The following is a 22,122-nucleotide window of genomic DNA, read 5'->3' on the forward strand; positions in this document are numbered from 1 at the left end:
ATAGAAGAAGGGCTTAAAACAAGTGAAGGAATGATATTCACATGACAGAAATATCCACACTATGCTTAATTACGCCTTGTAACTAATTGGAAAACTTCATTCTGTGTCGTGTACATTTTGTCATTATGAAACCGTCGAAACACATACTACTTCAATGTGAAGCGTACAAGGCTGAAGAAAAATCAAATGCAGTCTTAAGTACAATCTTTGCGAGGGTAGATAGTTTTCAAATAAAAGCTATTAAATTATGGGACTGACTTTAAATCAATTCACAGTTTGAGCTGGAAAAGGCACGTAATAATTGTGTTAAACGTAAGGAAATGACATAAAGGGTAGCAAAGATGAGTGGGCTGTTGGATTACTGGGATGCTCTTTTTATTTATTTATTAAATTTTTAGAAAATTACAAAGAATAAATGTAATGAAAAATTAGTAAGAAAAAGAAAAATAATATTAATCCTCCTCCCCCTCCCCACCTTAACCCTTATCTAAAGAAAGAAATAAGGAAGAAAAAGATTGCCTCGATATTGGAGGATACCCACATGCTCCATGGAGTTCAAAATAATATTTATATGTATTCTTACTTTCCCCAATTACATTATAATTTTATCTTCAAAGGACCTCTATATTTAATCCCATGTTTTGTAGGTATGGGAGCCAAATTTTGAAAAATATATCATATTCATTTCTTAGATTATATGTAATTTTTTCAAGTGGAATACAACAATATATTTCATTATTCCAATGATCCATAGTTAAATATAACTCAGATTTCCAAGTAATTGCGATAACTTTTTTAGCTACTTCCAATGCAATATTTTTCAATTTTTTCTGATACTTATTCAATTTAATTTTCGGTATTGTCCTTTCAATATCTCCTAATAAAAATAATATTGGACTATTTGGGAGTTGAACTCCAGTACTTTGTTCCAATAAAAGTCAGATATATTGAAAATGGTTGAATTTTAAAACAAGACCAAGTAGAATGTAAAAAAGTACCAATTTCTTGATTACATCGAAAGCATTGGTCAGACATATTTGAATTTAATCTATTTATTTTCTGTGGTGTTATATATAATTGATGTAAAAATTATATTGTATTAATCTAATTTGAACATTTATTGTATTTATCATACTATCAGAACATAATCTTGACCAACTTTTTCCAACAATTTTAAAATTCAAATCAGTTTCCCATTTTTGTCTTGATTTATGAATTCCAGATTCAGTCTGTTTTTGAATCAAATTGTACATACAAGATGTATTTTTTTAAATTTTTCCTTTTTGAATTAATATTTCTATTTCACTAAGTTTTGGCATCAACATTGTTTGACCCAGCTTTTCTCGTAAATTGTCCTTTAATTGAAAATAAGAGAAAAGAGTGTTGTTTAATATTTTATATTTATTTTTTCATTGATCAAACGACATCAATATACCTCCTTCAAAACAATTACGTATATATTTAATCCCCTTTTGGAACCAATTATGTAAAAGTTTATTATCCATTGTAAAAGGAATAAGCCTATTTTGAATTAAAGTTTGCTAATAAAGATTTCTTTATCTTATCGTCCATATTTACCTTATTCCATAAATCAATCAAGAGTCTTAATATAGGAGATTCTTTTTTTTCCCATATCAATTTGGATTCCCATTTGTATGTAAAATCTTCTGGTATGTTTTCTCCTATCTTATCTAATTTTATTCTAATCCATGCCGGGTTTTTTTTTCATCAAAAAAAGATGCAATAAATCTAAGTTGATTTCCTTTATCATAATTCTTAAAATTTGGAAGTTGTAACCCTCCTAAATCAAATTTACATCTCAATTTTTCCAATGATATTCTTGACATCTTTCCTTTCCAAAGAAATTTCCTTACATATTTATTTAGTTCTTGAAAAAACTTCTGCGGTAATTGTATTGGTAAAGTTTGGAATAAATATTGCAATCTATGGAATATATTCATTTTTACAGCATTAACTCTACCTATTAATGTTATTGGTAACATCATCCATTTATCAAGATCCTCTTTTATTTTTTTTAATAATGGCAAATAATTTTGTTTATATAAATTTTTACATCATTGTCAACTCTGATACCTAAATATTTTATCCCATTTATTGACCATCGAAATTGAGTTACTAATCGACATTGATTATAATTGGTAAGGGGTAAAATTTCACTTTTATCCCAATTTAATTTATACCCTGATACTTTCCCGTATTCTTCCAATTTAAAAGATAATCTTTGCAAAGATTGTAATAGGTTTGTAAAATAAATCAAAACATCATCAGCAAATAAATTAATTTTATATTCTTCTTGATTAACTCTAAAACCGCCAATATCTGAATCTGTTCTAATTAATTCAGCTAATGGTTCTTTTGCCAATACAAATAAAGCAGGTGATAACGGGCAGCCTTGTCCAGTTGACCTCGTTAAGCAAAATGGTGTTGAAATCTGAGCATTTGTAACTACTTCAGCTTGAGGATGAGTATTTAAGGTTTTAATCCATTGTATAAAAGATTTTCCTCGCTCATATTTTTCCAATACCTTAAACAAAAAAATCCCATTCCAATTTATCAAATGCTTTTTCTGCATCCAAAGCAAATGCCACACTCATTTCCTCTCTTTTTTGTGCCAGATGAATTATACTAAGTAACCAGGTTAGATTATCCATTGATTGTAATAAAATCTGTTTGATCCATATGCATTAATTTTGGTAAATATTTAGATATTCTATTAGATAAAATTTTTGCTATTATCTTATAATCTGTATTCAACAAAGAAATAGGCCTATATGATGTTGGTTTTAGAGGATCTCTTTTTTTGGCAATACAGTTATGATCGCTGTTAAAAAAGATTGTGGGAGTTTATGCATTCTTTCCACTTGGTATATTAATTCCATAAAGGGAGGAATTAATATGTCTAATTTTTTAATAAAATTCAGGAGGAAAACCATCTTCTTCTGGGGATTTGTTACTCTCAAGTGATCCTAAAGCTTCTTCAACCTCTTTTAATGTAAAGGGCATATCTAATCCTTTCTGTTCTTCCAAATTAAATTTTGGAAGGGTTATTTGTGATAAAAATTTATCCATCTCAGTAATCTTATTTTGTGATTCTGATTGATATAGTTCAGTATATAAAAAAAATAAAGTTTCATTAATTTCTAAAGGTTTATCAGCAACCTTATTTACACTTGTTCTAATTGCATTTATTGTTTTAAAAGCCTGTTCTGTTTTCAACTGCCAAGCAAGAATTTTATGTGATCTTTCACCTAATTCGTAATATTTCTGTTTAGTTCTCATAATTACTTTTTCTGTACGATATGTCTGGAGTGTATTATATTGTAGTTTTTTATTAACAAGTTGTCTTTGTTTTTGTTCTGTCATATATCTTTGAGATTCTTTTTCTAACTTTATGATATCTTTTCCCAATTTTCCTTCTTAATTTTAGATGTATAACTTATAATCTGACCCCTTAAATATGCTTTCATCGCTTCCTATAATACAATTTTACCCTCAACTGAATGTAAATTTGTATCCAAAAAAAATTGAATCTGTTTTTTCATAAAATCACAAAAATCTTGACGTTTTAATAAAATTGTATTTAATCTCCATCTAAGCTTTATGTCTATTTGAATAAAATGAATAATCTCTTTCTCTTGGATTAATTTTCCTCCATATATCAATCAGGTTTAAATCTTTCATTAATGATAAAGTTAGTTTTATTACTTTTAATTTTGTAACAACTTTAGTTGACCTATCCAAAACTGGATCTAAACAAAAATTAAAATCTCCGCCTATTAATATTTTATCATTTGCGTCAGCCAAGTTCAAAAAATCTCCTTGTATGAATTTTGCATCATTTTCATTTGGTGCATAAATGTTCATAAAATTCCATAATTCTGAAAAAATTTGACAATGTATAATCACATATCTCCCCACAGGTAAAGATTTATTAACCGAAATTGCAACTCCTCTCGATTTTGAATTAAATGAAGTTGCTATAACATTGCCAACCCAATCTCTCTTTAATTTCTTATGCCTGTGAACTTACTGAACACATCCTTGCCAGAAAAAAAACTTATCCCAATCCACTCTTCCTAGATCCTTTTTCATTTCCACAAAATTGTCCGTTCTCCAATTTTACCAGAACTTTGAGCTGCCAGTTCTGCCCCTCACTAATAGCAGTCATGTCGTTATCCCACGTGTCAACCCAAGCCCTAAACTCATCTGTTTTACCGACAATACTCCGTGCATTGAAATAGATATACCTGAGAATATGTATATCATCTGCTTTTTTTTCATTTCCGTTTATACATGCAGTCCTCTCATGTTCCTTATCCTCCTGCACCTCACTATCTGCTCTAACACTCTGGTTCCCCTCCCTCTGCAAATCTGGATTAAATTCCCCGGAGCAGCACTGGCAAATCTACCCGCAAGAATTTTATTCCTCCCCTCCCCCCCGCCCAGTTTAGGGGCAAACCGTCCCGTCGGAACAGGCCCCACCTTCCCGGGAACAAAGCCCAATTGTCCAGAAACATGAAGCCCTCCCTCCTGCACCATCTCCTTAGCCACGTATTTAGCTGCACTCTCCGCACATTTATATTTACAGGGACTTTACTCCTGACGCCGGTCCCGGGACCCGACCCGTTTACAGACCCGGAGCGGAACCGGAGCAGATTCTCAGCCACTGGTTTCCATCCCCGGATGCGAGGAAAGGATAAAGTTTCCCCGTGAATTGATTCCCAGTGAAGCTGTGGAGATGGGACTTGGTCTCCGCGTTGTAAAATGAAACTGTCCCGGACTCGTAACTGAGATAAACTCCCACCCTCCCGGGGATGGGACCGGCAGGGAGACGGGACCCGGGGGAGGGGCGACCGGACACGTCACAATCCCGATATAACACGTCATCAACCCGCCTGATGAACCAGAATCCGGTCTCCGGACTCAGACTGACCGGTCCCTTCCTCTCCACAGACTCTGCGGCGACTCCCAGACCCCAGAACCGATTCCCCGTCACCTCCACCTCCCAGTAATGTCTCCCCGATGGGAATCCCTCCGATCCCAGCACACAAGGCCGGTCTGTGAATCTCTTCCCGGTGTCAGGGAGATTCCTCCGGGTCCCGGTCCATCTCACACTCTTCCGATCCCCAGACACCTCGAGCCACGGACTCGCCGTTTCCACATCCAGGGTGACAGAGACTGGGGGGAGAAGCAGAGAATTAGAGAGTCCCGGGGATCGGGGGGAGACTCGGACAGCGCGGTCCCGGGGATCGGGGGAGACTCTGTCCTAAATGGACATCCCTATAGTCGGAGGCTGTGCTCACCGTTCTCGACCCACCCACATCCTCCCAACATCAACTCTCTCCAGACAGGTGTCAGAGAGATCTGGCGAGACCCTTCATCAGGACCTGTGCAGCTTGGATTACCAGCATCTGTAGATTTTCCTGTGTTAGATTTTTAAAGCAGGAGTTATTTTATCATGAGCTGATCCATTTTCCCATTCTCCCATTTAGTCCCACTCTCCCACCCTCTCACCATGACCTTTGATGCCCTGTCTACTCACATACCTATCAATCTCTGTCTTAAATACACACAATGACTTGGCTTCCACTGCCGCAAGAAATACACAGATTCACCACCCTCTGGCTAAAAAAAATTCTTTGCATCTCCGTTCTGAATGGGCGCCCTTCAATCCTTAAGTCATGCTCTCGTACTAGACTCCCCCACCATGGGAAACAACTTTGCCATATCCACTCTGTCCATGCCTTTTAACATCCGAAATGCTTCTGTGAGGTTCCCCTCATTCTTCTAAACTCCACGGAGTACAGTCCAAGAGCGGTCAAACATTCCTCACATGTTAACCCTCTCATTCCCGGAATCATTCTCGTGAATCTTCTCTGAACCCTCTCCAATGTCAGCACATCCTTTCATAAATAAGGAGCCCAAAACTGCACACAGTATTCCAAGTGAGGTCTTACCAGTTCCTTATAGAGCCTCAACAACACATCCCTGCTCTTATTTTCTATTCCTCTAGAAATGAATGCCAATATTGCATTCATCTTCTTCACCACCGACTCAACCTGGAGGTTAACCTTAAGGGTATCCTGCACGAGCACTTCCAAGTACAATTGCATCTCAGAATTTTGAATTCTCTCTCCATTTCAATAATAGTCAGCCCGTTTATTTCTTCTACCAACGTGCATGACCATACACTTTTAAACATTGTATTTCATTTGCCACTTCTTTGACCATTCTCCCAATCTATCCAAGTCTCTCTGCAGACTCTCTGTTTCCTCAGCACTACCGTCCCCTCCGCTTATCTTTGTATCATCAGCAAACTTAGCCACAAAGCCATCTATTTCATAATCCAAATCGTTGATATACAATGTAAAAAGAAGTGGCCCCAACATGGAGCCCTGTGGAACACCACTGGTAACTGGCAGACAACCAGAATGGGATCCTTTAACCCACTCTCTGTTTCCTGCCAATCAGCCAACGCTCTATTCACATAAGTAAATTTCCCATAATTCCATGGGCTCTTATCTTGTTTAGCAACTTCATGTGTGGCACCTTGTCAAAAGCCTTCTGAAAATCCAAATACACAACATCCACTGCATCTCCCTTGTCTAGCCTACTTGTAATCTCCTCAAAAGATTTCAATGGGTTTGTCAGGCAGGATTTTCCTTTAAGGCAACCATGCTGAGTTTGGCCTATCTTGTCATATGCGTCCAGGTACTCCGTAACCTCATTCTTGACAATTGACTCCAGAAACTTTACAACCATTTCTCAATCTAACAGGTCTATAATTTACTTTTTGCTTCCTTGCCCCTTTCTTAAATACCAGAGTGGCATTTACAATCTTCCACTCCTCCGGAACCATGCCAGAATCTATTGACTTTTGAAAGATCATTGCTAATGTCTCCGCGATCTCCACAGCTACTTCCTTCAAAACACAAGTGTGCATTCCGTCTGGTCCTGGAGATTTATCTACCCTGAGACTATTCAGCTTCCTGAGTACTTTCTCTGTCGTAATTGTGACTGCGCACACTTCTCTTCCCTGACACCCTTGAGTGTCCGGTATACTGCTGATATCTTCCTCAGTGAGGACTGATGCAAATACTCGTTCAGTTCCTCAGCCATCTCCTTATCTCCCATTACAATTTCTCCAGCATCATTTTCTATCTGTCTAATATCCACTCTCAACCGTTTTTTATTCTTTATATACTTGACAAAGCTTTTAGTATCTTCTTTGATATAATTTGCAAGCTTCCTTTCATAGTTCATCTTTTCCCTCTTAATGGCCTTCTTAGTTTCCTTTTGTAAGCTTTTAAAATCTTCCCAATCCTCTGTCTTCCCACTAATTTTTGCTTCTTTGAATGCCCTCTCCTTTGCTTTTACTTTGGCTTTGACTTCTCTTGTCAGCCACTTTGGCTTTGACTTCTCTTTTTCCATTTGAAAAATTCTTCTTTTTTGGAATATATCTGTCTTGCACATTCCTCACTCCTCACATAAACTCCAGCCACTGCTGCTAGGCCGTCCTTCCCTCTAATGTCCCTTTCAAGTCAAATTTGGCCAGTTCCTCTCTCGTGCCACTGTAATTTCCTTTACTCTACTGCAATACCGACACATCGGATTTCGGCTTCTCTTTCTCAAATTTCACAGTGAACTCAATCATGTTACGATCACTGCCTCCTAACGGTTCCTTCACCTCAATCTCTCTAATCACCTCTGGGTCATTACACAATATCCAATCCAGTATCTCTGATCCCCTAGTGGGCTCAACAACAAGCTGTTCTGAAAAGCCATCTCGTAGACATTCTACAAATTCTCTCTCTTGAGATCCAGTGTCGACCTGATTTTCCCAATCCACTCGCATGTTAAAATCCCCACAATTATCATAACACTGCCCTTCTGGCAAGCCTTTTCTATTTTCTGTTGTAATTTGTAATCCACATCACTGCAGCTGTTAGGAGGCCTGTAGATAACTGCCATCAGGGTCCTTTTACCCCGGCGATTTCTTAGCTCAACCCAGAAAGATTCTGCACTTCCGATCCTATGTCACCTCTTTCTAATGATTTAATATCATTTCATACCAATAAAGCCACGCCACCCCCTCTGCCTACCTGCCTATCCTTCCGATACACCGTGTATCCTTGGACGTTTAGCTCTCACAGCCATGCATCCTTTAGCCACGTCTCAGTGATGGCCACAAAATTATACCTGCCAATCTGTAGCTGTACGACAAGATCATCCACCTTATGCCTTATGCTGTGTGTATTTAAGTATAACACCTTAAGTCCAGTATTTGGTCAGTTTTGCTTTGATTGCACTGCAACTCATCCCAGTGGCTGCAAATTTGCCCCATCACCTGCCTGTCCTTCCTGACATCTTTACTGCTCACTATCTTAGATTTATAGATTCCCTCTCCTCCGCTCTATCATTCCGGTTTACCATCCCCCTGCCAAATTAGTTTAAACCCTCCCTAACAGCTCTATTAAACATTCCCGCGATGATATTGATCCCCTTCGGGTTCAGGGGTAACCCGTCCTTTTTGAATAAGTAGTACTTCCCCCGAAAGAGATCCCAATGATCCAAGAATCTGAAGCCCTGCCCCCTGCACCAGTCTCTGCCTGATCCTACTATTCTTGCCCTCGCTAGCACGTGGCACAGGTAGCAATCCTGAGGTTACTACCCTGGAGGTCCTGCTTCTCAGCTTCATTCCTAACTCCCGGAAATCTCTCTTCAGGACCTCCTCCCTTTTCCTCTCTATGTCATTGGTACCAACATGTACCAAGACAGCTGGCTGCTCACCCTCTCCCTTCAGAATATTCTGGACCCGATCCGAGACATCCCGTACCCTGGCACCTGGGAGGCAGCACACCATGTGGGTATCTCTGCCAGGCGCACAGAATCTCCTGTCTGTTCCACTGACTATGGAATCCCCTATGACTACCGCATTCCTCTTCTCCCTCCTTCCCTCCTGCACAACAGCGCCAGGCTCAGTGCCAGAGACCCGGTCACCGTAGCCGTCCCCTGTCAGGTCATCCCCCTCATCAGCGTCCAAAACGATATACTTGTTGCTGAGGGGGGCAGCCACAGGGGTGCTCTCCACTATCTGGGCATTTCCCTTCCCTCTCCTGACAGTCACCCAGTTTTCTGACCCCTGTAGCCTAGGGATAACTACCGCCCTGTAGCTCCTGTCTATCACCTCTTCATTTTCTCTAATAAGCAGTAGGTCATCAAGCTGCAGCTCCAGATCCCTAACACGGTCTCCGAGGAGCTGAATCTCGGTTCACCTGGTGCAGATGTGGCTATCAGGGAGGCTGGAGGTCTTCCAGGATTCCCACATCTGACACCCTGAACAAAGCACAGACCCTGCAGACATGCTACCTAATTCTACAGGAATGACACAAAGAAAGATGGGTCTACTCACCCACTTACTTCACCAAGCACACGGACTTTTTAAACGGTTAACTAATGTGCCCTGCTGTTCCCCCGTCCGTCCAGGCCGATTTGCCAAGGGGAGAAAAAGAGTCGGTTCCTCGCTCTCAGCTCTTCCCGTTACCGCCTAAGCCCGTTGAGCCAAAGCCCTACACTCTGCTGCCACCCACTCCGCTGCCCGCTGTATAGGGTGGTCATCTTTTTAAACTCTCCGCGCTGTCCTGTGCAGTCTCGCCGTTCTTGTACACAAAGTTTTTTTTTTACACTGTCTTCCTTCAGAATTTAGCTCCCACGCCGCCCTTCTTGTCCCAATCTAAAAAAACACCTTCAGTCCTGTATTCATCAGCCTATTCCACACTGTCCACATGAACTTAAGCAAGGCCTTTGATGTCGATGACAGACCACACTTGGAGTATTGTCTGCTTTTCCGGTTCCCGAATATGGGGAGGATGTCATTACACTGGACAGGAGGCTTCAGGAGGATGTTACCAGGACTGGGGGCTTGGGTTAAAATCAGAGAGTGGGTAAGCTTGGGCTATTCAGCTGTAGTGTAGGATGTTCAGGTATGACCCCTTATGGAGGGAAATAATTCTAAGGAGCTTAAATAACGTTCTTTTTCCAAGAAATGGGAGTACAGAACCAGAGGCCTCAGATTGAAAGTGAGATGGGAAATCGGGTAACATTCTAAGAGAGGGAGGTTGGTGAACGGAATTTTCCCTCAGACGCTGTAGAAACAGGTAAAAAATAACATATTTTAAAATAAATACACAGATGGGAAATGGTTAGAGGGATGGGGGGTGTGGCAAATACACACAAATGGACCATGCTCAAGAAGACATCTTAGTCTTGCAAATTGATGAAGTGGGCCGTGAGTTCAACATCCATCAAACCCTCCGAGATCATCCTCCTGAGGAATCTCACCCCTAAGTCTGTCTGTGAAGTGTTGATGTGACGTCACGTCAGAGGGCAGCTCAGTGACACAGAACAGACAGACTGGGTAAGGACGGCAGATTTCAATCCTAAATGGGAATTTGTGCCTATTTCTGTGGCCGTGTGTCACACTCTGTTAGTGTGTGTGTGTGTGTGTGTGTGTGTGTGTGTGTGTGTGTTGATTGTGGTAAATATCCGTGTGGAGTGTATACACATTGAAGGAGAGTGTGCACATTGAAGAATTTGTATGTTTCAGTGTGTCATCACATGTCTGGTGTGTGTTGACAATGAGTCACACGTGATTGAGTTGTTTAAATGAATAAATGACTGTCTCTGAAGAGACTGGTTTCCAGGTTACTGAGGGAAATAACAACGTACATTGCTGAGGCTCTGACTACAATCTGCCAGTCCTTCCTGTGTATGTGTGTGAGGGAGCTTTGCCAGGCCGGTTATGCTGTGTGTGCTTCTCCCGAGATGAAATCTTGACTCATGTCAATGCTTGTTGGTGTGTCCGAGCTGATTCTCACAATGCTTCAATGAAGTGGTCTGATCACCATAAAACATAGGAGCAGAATTAGGCCATTTTCCTATCGAGTCTGCTCCGCCATTCAATAATTGATGATCCTTTTTTTCCCTCCTCAGCCCCACTACCTGGTCTTCTCCCCGTAACCTTTGATGCTGTGTCCAATCTAGAACCTATCAAGCTCTGCCTTAAATACACCCAACAGGTTCCACAAATTCACTAGCTGCTGGCACAAATTTCTCCGCATGTTTTAAATAGATTCCCCCTCTGTCTTGAGGCTGTGCCCTCTTGTCCTAAACTCCACCACCATGGGAAACATCCCTTCCACATCTACTCTGTCTGAGACTTTCAACATTCGAAAGGTTTCTAGGAATTTCAACATTTGAAAGGTTTCAATGAGATTCCCCCTCATCTTTCTAAATTCCAGCGAGTGCAGACACAGAGCTATCAAACGTTCCTCGTATGATAACCCTTTCATTCCTGGAATCATCCTTATGAAATGAACCTTCTGCAATGCCAGCACATCTTTTCTTAGACGAGGAGCCCAAAATTGTTCACAATACTCAAGGTGAGTCTTCACCAGTGCCTTATAAATCCTCAGCATCACATCCCTGCTCTTGAAATGAATGCTATTTAAACCGATTGAATTCAATGCTAACATTGGATTTGCCTTCCTCACCAGTGACTCTACCTTCAAGTTAACCTTTAGGGAGTTCTGCAGAATGACTGCTGAATCCAATTTCGGCTCAGATTTTTTGATTTTCTCCCCATTTGAAAAAAAAATCTGCACATTATTTCTACGACCAAAGTGCAGGACCATGTATTTTCCAACATTGTATATAATTTGCCAATTTCTTTCCCATTCTCCTCATCCAAGTCCTTGTCCAGCCTAACTGTTTCCTCAACACTACCGGCCCCTCCGCCAATCTTCGTATCATCTGCAAAGCCTGGAAACAAAGCCATTTACTCTAGGACAAGAGGGTATGACTTCATGATTGAAGGACGTCCTTTTAGAACTGAGATGCGGAGAAATTACTTTAGTCAGTGTGTGTGGAGAATCTGTGGAATTTGTTGCGACATGTGGCTGTGGAGGCCAAGGCATATTTAAGGCAGAGATGTACCGGTTCTCATTTAGCCAGGGCATCAAATGGTATGGGGTGAAAGCAGTGGAGTGGGGATGTCCGGAAGAATTGGGTCTTCCCATGACTGAATATTGGAGCAAACTCAATGGGCCGAATGGCCTATTTCTGCTCCTATATCTTATTGTCTATTCCATCAGCTAAATCTTGATATACAGCATAAAATGAAGGTGTCCTAACACCTGTGTCCCTGAGGAACACGAGTCACTGGCAGCCAACCAGGAAAGGTTCCGTTTACTCCCATTCGCTGTTTCCTACCAATCAGCCAATGTTCTAACCATGCCTGTAACTTTTCTGTAATACCATGGCCTCTTAACCTGGTTACCACCTTCATGCGTGGCACTTTGTCAAAGGCCTTCCGAGATTCCAAGTATACAACATCCACTGCATCCCCTTTATCGATCCTGCTTGTAATCTCCTCAAAGAATCCCAACAGGTTTGTCAGGCAGAATATTCCCTAACGAAGCCATGCTGACTTGTCCTATCTTGTCCAGTGTCACCAAGTATTCCATAGCCTCATACTTAACAACTGACTCCAATTTCTTCCCAACCACAGAGGTGAGGCAAACTGGTCAATAATTTCCTTTCTGCTGCCTTCCTCCTTACTTAAAGAGTCAAGTGACATTTGCCATTTTCCAGTCCTCTGGCACCATGCCAGGGTCCAGTGATTTTGAAAGATCATTTGGAATGCCTCCATAATTTCTACTGCGACCTCTTTCAGAACACTGGGGTGCAGTTCATCTGGTCTGGGTGACTTATGTATCTTTGGGGCTTTCAGCTTTTTGAGCAGCTTGTCCCTTGTAACAGTAACTGCACTCACTTCTCTTCCCTCGCACTCTTCAACACCGGGCACAGTGCTGGTGTCTTCCACGGTGAATACTGGTGCAAAATATTTGGCTTATCTGCCATCTCTTTATCCTCTGTTATTATGCATCCAGCCTCATTTTCTAGCTGTCCTATATCCACTCTCATCTCTGTTTTATTTTTTTTACAATACTTGAAAAACAATTTGATATTGTTTGCTATCTTGTTTTCCAAAGATAGGTGTGTAAAAAGGGCCTGAAGGATCATTGGATACCAGAGTCACCCCAACCACAACCTGTACCAGTTGCTACCATCCGGGATACGGTACCGCAGCATAAAAGCCGGGAGCAACAGGCTCCGGGACAGCCTCTTCAACCAGGCCAGTTCAATTCAAATCAATTTCTTGTTTATTTTTTCCCACCTTTTAGTTCCTCTCTGTAGATATTTAAAAGCTTCCCAATCCTCTCTCTTCCGAATAATTTTTGTTTAGTTGTATGCCCTCTCCTTTGCCTTTACATTAACTTGTCAGCCATGGTTGTACTATTTCGCCATTTGAGTATTTATTTATTTTTGGAGTACATCTATCCTCATTTTCCCAGAAACTGACACCATTTCTGCTCTGCTCTCATCCCTGGCAGCATCTCCTTCCAATTTGCTTTGGCCAACTCCTCTCTCAGACCACTGTAATTTCTTTTACTCCTCTGAAATACTACAAAGTCAGACTTTACTGTCTCCTTATCAGATTTCAAGTTGAACTCAGTCATGTTGTGAGCTCTGCCTCCTAAGGTTTCTTTTAACTACTCACCTCTGGTTCAATACATAACACCCAATCCAGTAGAGCTGTTCCCCGAGTAGGCTCAACGACAAACTGCTCTAGAAAGCCATCACATTGCATTCAACAAACTCACTCTCTTGAAATCCTTTACCAACCTGATTTCCCCAATTGACCTGCATGTTGAAATCTCCCATGATTCTCATAACATTGTCCTTTTCATCAGCTTTTTCTATTTCCAGTTGTAATCTGTGGGCCTCAACCCACTGACTGTTGGGAGGCCTGTATATGACTGGTGTCAGTGTCATTTTTACTTTTGCAGTTCCTTACCTCAACCCACAAGGATTCAACATCTTCCAATCCTATGTCACATCTAGCTGCTGATTTGCCAGCAGAGCCACACCACCCCCTCACCCGACCTTCCTACACCACCGATACATTGTGTAACCTTGGACATTCAGATCCCAACTACAACCATGATTCTGTAATGGCCACAATATCACACCTGACAATCGGTAATAGTGCAACAAGATCATCCACCTTATTTCTCATACTCCATGCATTGAGATATAACACTTTGTGTACTGTATCTACTACCCTTTTTAAATCTGCATCTCTAATGCACTGACACTCACCCTGCTGGCTGACATTTTGTCCTCGCATCTGTCCGCCATATCTGACAGTCTGACTGCACGCTATCTTTGCATTTTACCATCAGTCCTATCCCTTCACTCCAGTTCCCGACCTCCCCCCCAACAAATTAGTTCAGACCCTCCCCAACAGCTCTATCAAACCTCTCTGTGAGAATATTGTTCTCCCTCGGGTCGAGGTGCGACCTATCCCTTTTGAGCAGTTCGTTCCTCCACCAGAACAGATCCCGATGATCCAAGAACCTGAATCCCTGTCCCCAGCACCATCTTCTCAGCCATGTTTCTCTGTCAGATTATCCTGTTTCTACCCTCACCAGCACGTGGCACAGGCAGCAATCCAGAAATTACAACACTGGGGGTACTGCTTCTGAGCTTTCTACCAAGCTCTCCAAATTCTATTTTCAGGACCTCTTTGCTTTTACTTCCAATGTCATTGTCAGAAATTTACCAAGATATCTGGCTCTTTGGCCTCCCTCTCTAAAATGCTGCGGACACGATTCGAGGCATCCCTGACCCTGGCACCCAGGAGGCAACATACCATTCGGGTGTCCCGTTCACATCAATAGATTCTCCTGTCTGTTCCCCTGGTGATTCAGTCCCCGATCACGACCACTCCCCTCTTCGGCCTCTAACAACAGTGAGAGTTGCTGATCCGGAAGGGGGAAGACCTGTGTCAGTCAGGGTCTGCACTCACAGGGCACATGAAGGACTTGTGTATTTTCCTGACAATCCCGGTCACCACACTGATACTCATTTTTATTCCCTACAATATTATTGTCAGTATTAAATTCCCAGTTCCTCTGGTTAGATCCAAACTTATGTACTGGCGTGTTAGTGCATTCGCCTGGGATTGGAACACAGTGGTTCATCTGCCAGTCCCGTGTATTGGTTGTATTGTGACCCTGTGCTGGTGTGTCCAGGGGTCTGACATCTCCAGCTGACCATGTGACAGTGATGCCTCCCAGTCAGTGGGGTTGATGTGGAATAAACTTCAGTTCCCCTGCACCCCAGTATTATAGACAATCTTTGCCTCAAATTGGAAGTAAATTGATCTTCATAAACAAGGAGAAATGAATCTTTGTAAGTTTTACCTCGATTAATAGCATCAAGCATTTCTCTCAGCACTGTGTTCAACAAATAGAGGTGATCGAATTTTTCAACCGGTAGGGTCTCATCTGTCACTGACAATTCCTGGACATCGTCATTAATCCTGTAAATATTAAACTGCTGGTTATAAATTGCTATTCTGAACTATTTTCAAATCCATTCAGGGTTTCAGTAAAGAGCCTGTCCTACCTTCTGTTCCGACGAGCTTCCTCCTGAAATAAATAAAACACAAATCTGATTAGACTTGGACTTACTGTCCACATCCTGAATTTCATCCAAATCATTACAAGGTGTTGAAAATTCCCACTCCCACAATCACTCAGACACACGGACAATACAGAACCATGGGGTAAATGACAGGGAAAGTTTATGAATGTCAGACCATTACTGAGAGGAAGAAACTTACAGGGAGGACAGGACAGGCTGTGCATTATCATCTGGATATGACGTCAGTGTGATAGGATGGAGGAATTTAAGATCAGTGATGTATGTGATTGTGTGCGGGTGGAGGAAGTTCCTCTATTTATGGGGAGACTCGTGGGGAGATGTAATTCCAGATGGATTTTAACAAATTCCACAAGAAATTTAGTGAGGAGGATGTGAAACTCGCTGTCACAGGAGTGGATGAAATGGAACAGCAGAGACTGACTGTAATGGGGAGGCTGGATAAACAGTTGAGGGACCAGGGAGTTCGGGGCACTGTTGCTGGGTGTGGTGAGTAGGTGGCAGGGGGCTTGTGAAGCAGGGATACTGATAGAAGATGGACCTAATGGCCTGTTTATGATAGAGAATGGGATATAATCCCATGTGAAATGTATCCAAAAAATAAAGAGACAGTGAAAGTTTCCATAATCTGATGGAAACCGGATACAGGAGATAAGTCTGATGTGTGGGTCAAATTCTTTGTTCTCACTGAGACCCTCACACCAACTGCATCAGACACACTCACAGCCTGTGACTGGAACCGGGTGTTAATGGGAGTTTTGGAGGATATTTAATGCGGTATTTAAGGAAACAGTCAGCAGCTCTGTGTTATGATCGGAGTAAATAATTTCAGAGAGATTTGCATTCTGTCCTGGGATGTACAGAAGTTGTGGAAGTCTAGTTTTGGGACAATAGACAATAGGTGCAGGAGTAGGCCATTCGGCCCTTCTAGCCAGCACGGCCATTCACTGTGATCATGGTTGATCATACACAATCAGTACCTCGTACCTGCCCTCTCCCCATATCCCTTGACCCCGCTATCTATAAGAGCTCTATCTAACTCTCTCTTGAAAGCATCCAGAGACTTGGCCTCCACTGCCTTCTGGGGCAGAGTATTCCACGTATCCACCACTCTCTGCGTGAAAAAGTTTTTCTGCATCACTGTTCTAAATGGGCTACCCCTTATTCTTAAACTGTGGCCTCTAGTTCTGGACTCACCCATCAGCGGGAACATGCTTCCTGCCTCCAGCGTGTCCAATCCCTTAATAATCTTATTATTATGGGACAACAACAACCCTGAATAGTTGTATCAGTTGTCTGGTGAGAAACAGTTTGCTGCCATTTGTAAATGCTGTGTGTAGGAGCAACACGTCTGTTTTCTGTCTGCATTGTATTCTGTGTTACGTGTTTATTATGGTAACTCGTCACGTGAGTGGGGACGTGGTAAAAGCGAAGGGAATAAGTTACGTATTCATACTTTGTTCTGCACAGTTTTGAGCTGGGGACGGGCGGATGTCATTCTGTTCTTGACCGCTGTGTTGCAGCTTACTTTACAATGAATTACCCTGAAGCTTCATCGCTTCAAGATTGTATTTTACTACTGAAGGACTGAAAGCGTATCTTGGACATTTTGAAATGTCATTATTGGAGTGATGGGAGGGCGCATCATGCAGGTATAACAACTTGTGTGAGGTCGCCAGCAGCGGCAATTGATTTGTTAGAATTGGCCGCTGTGCTGTGTTTATTTCAAATATACCATTGTTCATTCAGTGCCCTTTGACAGAAACAAATTGAAATATAATCCCTCACCTTGAGAAATATCACACCATCTTTCTGATCCATCTGTTCCTTTAACTTAGTGATTTCCTCCTGAATACTCCTTATATTCTGTTGAAGTGCTAGAAGATTTTTCTCCATTGGGTTGAGAATCCTCTTCTCTTCTTCCCTGAGATCCCTGAGTAAGCTCTGCTCTTTCTCAGTGATAATCTGGCGCAGTTCAGCAAACTGGGATGTGACGTGGGACTGAAGGCTGTGTGACTGTTCCTGTTGAATGAAAGGTGAAGATTAATATACTGCATTGCTGTGCTCTGTTTCCTTTCGTCATTCAGTTCGGTCTATTGGAGTCTATGCTACTTCTGAGAGCATTCCCGTCAACACCATTCCCTCACGTTTTCCTGAAACCTACTCTCACTTATTGACCCATAAACTCCCATCTGATTCACACACACCCTCCCCACCTTCACAGGGTTAACGGTAATTAGCCATTCATCCGGCATGTCCTTGGGATGTGTCGGAATCTCTCGTGGTCACAGGGGGAGCATGCAAACTCCACACAGACAGCAGCAGAGGTCAGGATCGAACCCAGGTCACTGGAGCTGCGATACTCGGCTACTCTGCATTAAAGGGAGCAAAACTCGACAGTAAAATCAGAAATTCCGCTCAGGAAGCCTCACCCGAACTCCGGAAATCTTCTCTTTCTGTTGCTGCTCCTTTTCCTGGAAGTCTGATTCCTTTTTTGTGAGAGAGTCTAAGGAAGATTTTAGCTGATCCTGGAAGTCAGAGAGTGAAGGAAATAGAAACAAAGATGCTTCAAAAGTAACAGGTGATCAAACCCGATTATCACACAAAATGCCGGAGGAACTCAGTGAGTCAGGCAGCATCTATTCAGGGGAAATAAACAGTCGGTGTTCCGGGATGAGACCCTTCATTAGGACTGGGAAGGAATGTGACAGGAGCCAGAATAAAATGGTTGGGGATGAGAACCAGCTGACAGGTGACGGGTGAGACAGCGTGAGGGGGACGTGGGGGAGGGTGATGAAGTGAGAAGCTGGGAGGGGACAGGTGGAAGAGGTAAAGGGCTGGAGAAGTAGGAATCTAATACGAGAGGACAATCGACCATGGAAGAAACGGGAGGAACTGGGCTGTTTGCGGCCCTGAATGGCGACGAGGGAGGAGGTTAGGAGTCAGGTGTAGCAAAGGACAAAGGAAATATGTTAAGTTAACGTTAGTTTTTACCTTGTAGATTTTAACAGCTTCTTTAATCGGCATGAAGCGGTGCTCTCTGTGTTCCTGCGCGTCTCTGCAGATCACACAGATCAGTGTCTTGTCCGTTTCACAAAACAGCTTCAATTCTTCCTCATGTTCCTCGCAGTGACGTTTACTTTCCTTCCCTTTCGGATTCAGGCTTAGATTCCGAACTTTTTGTGTCAGATTTGCTAAGGCCCGATTCACCCTGAGGGTGCGGTCAGCAAACTCCTCTCTACATTCCGGGCAGGAGTTTTTCTGCTCCCTTTCCCAACACTGTGTGATACAAGACCGACAGAAGTTGTGTCCACACTCCAGAATAACCGGATCGGTGAAGAAATCCAGACAGACCGGACAAATCACCTCCTCGCTCAAACTCTCGGTCTCTCCTTTCGAAGCCATGTTAACTCCAGCACTTCCTGATTCAGAATGCTTTCACTTTCGGGGAGTTGCTGATCCCCTGCAGTACCGGGATTGTCCACTACGCGCGCTGCAGACTCGGGGAATCACACAACACACACACAATGCTGGTGGAACACAGCAGGCCAGGCAGCATCTGTAGGGAGAAGCACTGTCGACGTTTCGGGCCGAGACCCTTCATCAGGACAGCAGTAATCGTGCTGCCCGTTGGAGAGATCTGGTGATGAGGCATTCTGCCAGATGTTCTGGAATGTCTGCTCAGGGAACCACTCCACTGTGTCCATCCAGTCCTTCTCCTGCAGTAACTGCAGGACATTCCGTGCTGACCACTGTCTGGTGTTCTTGTGGTCAAAGCTGCTGGTCTGAAAGAACTGTCACCAATTTCATTAACACAAGGTTCACATGGAGAAACTTCCTGACTGAGACAGACACAGTCTCACAGGGTATTTACAGGGTAGGGGCAGGAATGATGTTTTTCCTGGCTGGGCAGTGGAACCAGGGATCGCAGACTCAAAATCCGAGGCCACCTCAGCAGGACTGAGATGAGGAGAAATTTCCCCAACACAGTGCAGTGAATATTTGGAGTTTTCTCCACAAGTTTCCTAAAGTAAACGGACATATTTAGGAGCTCGGCGATGTTGGGAACGTTTCAGGAAAGTGGCGCTGAGGTCAAAGTTCAACATGTTCTGAGTGAGGGGCAGAACAGTGCAACGGGCCGAGTGGCAACGCCTGCTCCTGTTTCTTATTTTCTAAATCACGTTGTTATTTTATCGCTGTTCCTGTATTTGCATTCGCACAGTTTGTTACCTTCAGCACTCTGGCTGATCTTTCACTGCCTGCTTCTGTTATGTTTACTATTCTATACTTTTTCTAAGTACGTCCGCAGGAAAATGCTTCTCGGGGTTGTATGTGGTGACTTATCTGATAATAAAATTTGCTTTGAAATTTGAGTTTCGGGGATTTTCCTTTAATTCTGTGAACAAACTGTGACTGACATCTCCAGCTCCCAGTAGTAGCCCGTCCTCTCACACTCACAGCCAATCAGCGATCACCGCTGGGAGAAGGAGCTCTCATTGGCTGAGGGGTGTCAGTGGGCGGGACGCTGTTTGGACCGGGACCGAGTGGGCCGGAGACCGGGAGCTGCGCCTCGGGTTTCGGCTGCACCACCGGCGGGTCGTGAATCCTTTCGAAGGCAGAGCTGAAGCGACCGGCGGAGATTCCGTGAGATGTTTCAGCTACACGGAGGCGCCCGGCCTTTCCCCGCCGAGGATCGGGGCCTGTTGTCTGGAGTTGTCTCCCAGACCCGTCCCTTCCTGCTGGGAGACGGGAGCTGCCCCGCAGCGGCTGCCGGTGGATCTCCGGAGCTCTCACCGCTCCCCTGTGCAATCCGAACGGCTGAAAACCAAGGGAGAACAAGGCGCAAAGGTAAACTCGTGCTTCAGAAAATAACCAACAGGAGCATGTCTGGCCATTCGGCCCGTTGCGCCTATTCCACCCATTCCTCAGAATAGTCCTTTATTTTTAAATCTTTTTTTTGAGTTTAAACAAACATAAATGAAACACGAATACAAAGAGCTTGAGAGTACGTAATTAATAGGTTAAGGTATAAATAGAAATAGATGATAATAACCTCCCAAACTCATAGTGGTTACAAAAAAAGAGGAAAAAAATGAAAAAGAATCCTAACCGACATGGGCCATTGCATTATATCGATTATACACAGTAGCGTCAATAACTCCGCACCTCCACCCAAATAATTAAGGACAATAAAAGTCAGGTTCAGGAAAAGTCAGTTTAGTTTATATAAAAATGTTGAATAAATGGTCTCCAAGTTTCTTCATATTTAACTGAAGGGTCAAAGACAACACTTGTAATTTTTTTCTAAACTTGAACAAGAAATAGTTTGAGAAAACCACTGAAATATAGTTGGAGGATTAATTTCTTTCCAATTCAATAGGATAGAACTTCTAGCCATTAATGTAACAAATGCAATCATCTGCCGGGCTGGGGGGGAGGTGATAAACGACTATTATCCACCATTGGTAAACCGAAAATTGCAGTAATAGGATGTGGTTGCAAATTTGATATTCAGAACTGTTGAAATAATACCAAAAATATCTTTCCAATAATTTTGCAAACAGGGGCAAGACCAGAACATGTGGGTCAATAAAGCGACTTCAGAATGACATCTGTGACAGGCTGGATTAACATAAGAATAAAATCGAGCGAGTTTATCCTTGGACATGTGAGCCCTATGAACAACCTGAAATTGTATTAGGCATGTTTAGCACAAATAAAAGAAGAATTGATTAATTGTAAAATGTTCTCCCACTGCCCTGTGGGTATAAGACTATGAAGTTCTTTTTCCCATTCCTTCTTAATTGTTTCTGATACTCCTGGCTGTATTTTCATGATCATATTATAAATAATAGCTACTAAACCCTTCTGACAAGGATTCAGAGCCAGAATTTTTTTCTGTAATGTCCATTGGACATAATTTCAGAAAAGACTAACATTCAAGAAATTGCTAACTTGCAAGTATCTAAAAAAAAATGAGTTTTAGGCTGGATAGCTGTTCAAAGGACATAAAACTGTTATCTAAAAATAGATCACGAAAACATGTTATACGTTTTGTTTTCCATAACACAAAGGCTTAGTCCATAAAAGAGGGCTGGACAAAAAGTTAGATATAATAGGGGTTGATAAGATAAACTTATTCAAGCTGAAGAATTTACGAAATTGAAACCATATTCTTAGTGTATGTTTAACTACAGGATTAGTTATTTGTTTATTTGGTTTAGATAAAGCAAAAGGAGGCAAAGATCCTAAAATAGAAAAGAATGAGAAGTCTTGTACAGATTTACACTCCAAATTTACCCATTGTGGGCAAGGTACTACAACCAATTCTCGTGTCCAAAATATTAAATATTGAATATTAACTGTCCAATAGTAAAATCTCAGGTTTGGCAAAGCAAAACCACCTTCCTTCTTAGGCTTCTGTAAATATATTTTACTTAATCTAGGATTTTTATTCTGCCAGACATACGAGGGTATTTTGGAGTCAATAATATCAAAAGAAGATTTAGGAATAAAAATTGTTAATGCTTG

At 42.1% G+C, this 22,122-nt stretch overlaps 1 protein-coding gene across 1 annotated transcript; it reads right to left on the reverse strand.

Annotated features, from left to right (window-relative positions):
• Window positions 1-367: 367 nt before the first annotated feature.
• On the reverse strand, window positions 368-19,908 carry LOC132387456 (zinc-binding protein A33-like). Its single transcript, XM_059959813.1, has 6 exons — window positions 18,586-19,908; window positions 18,024-18,119; window positions 17,380-17,613; window positions 15,556-15,578; window positions 15,351-15,469; window positions 368-5,199 (listed from the first exon to the last, which is right to left on the reverse strand). The coding sequence occupies exons 1-6, from the start codon at window positions 18,994-18,996 to the stop codon at window positions 4,649-4,651; spliced, it is 1,434 nt and encodes a 477-aa protein (XP_059815796.1). The 5' UTR covers window positions 18,997-19,908; the 3' UTR covers window positions 368-4,648.
• Window positions 19,909-22,122: the final 2,214 nt, after the last annotated feature.

The sequence above is a fragment of the Hypanus sabinus genome, unplaced genomic scaffold (genome assembly GCF_030144855.1).
Source record: "Hypanus sabinus isolate sHypSab1 unplaced genomic scaffold, sHypSab1.hap1 scaffold_1877, whole genome shotgun sequence".
NCBI lineage: Eukaryota > Metazoa > Chordata > Chondrichthyes > Myliobatiformes > Dasyatidae > Hypanus > Hypanus sabinus.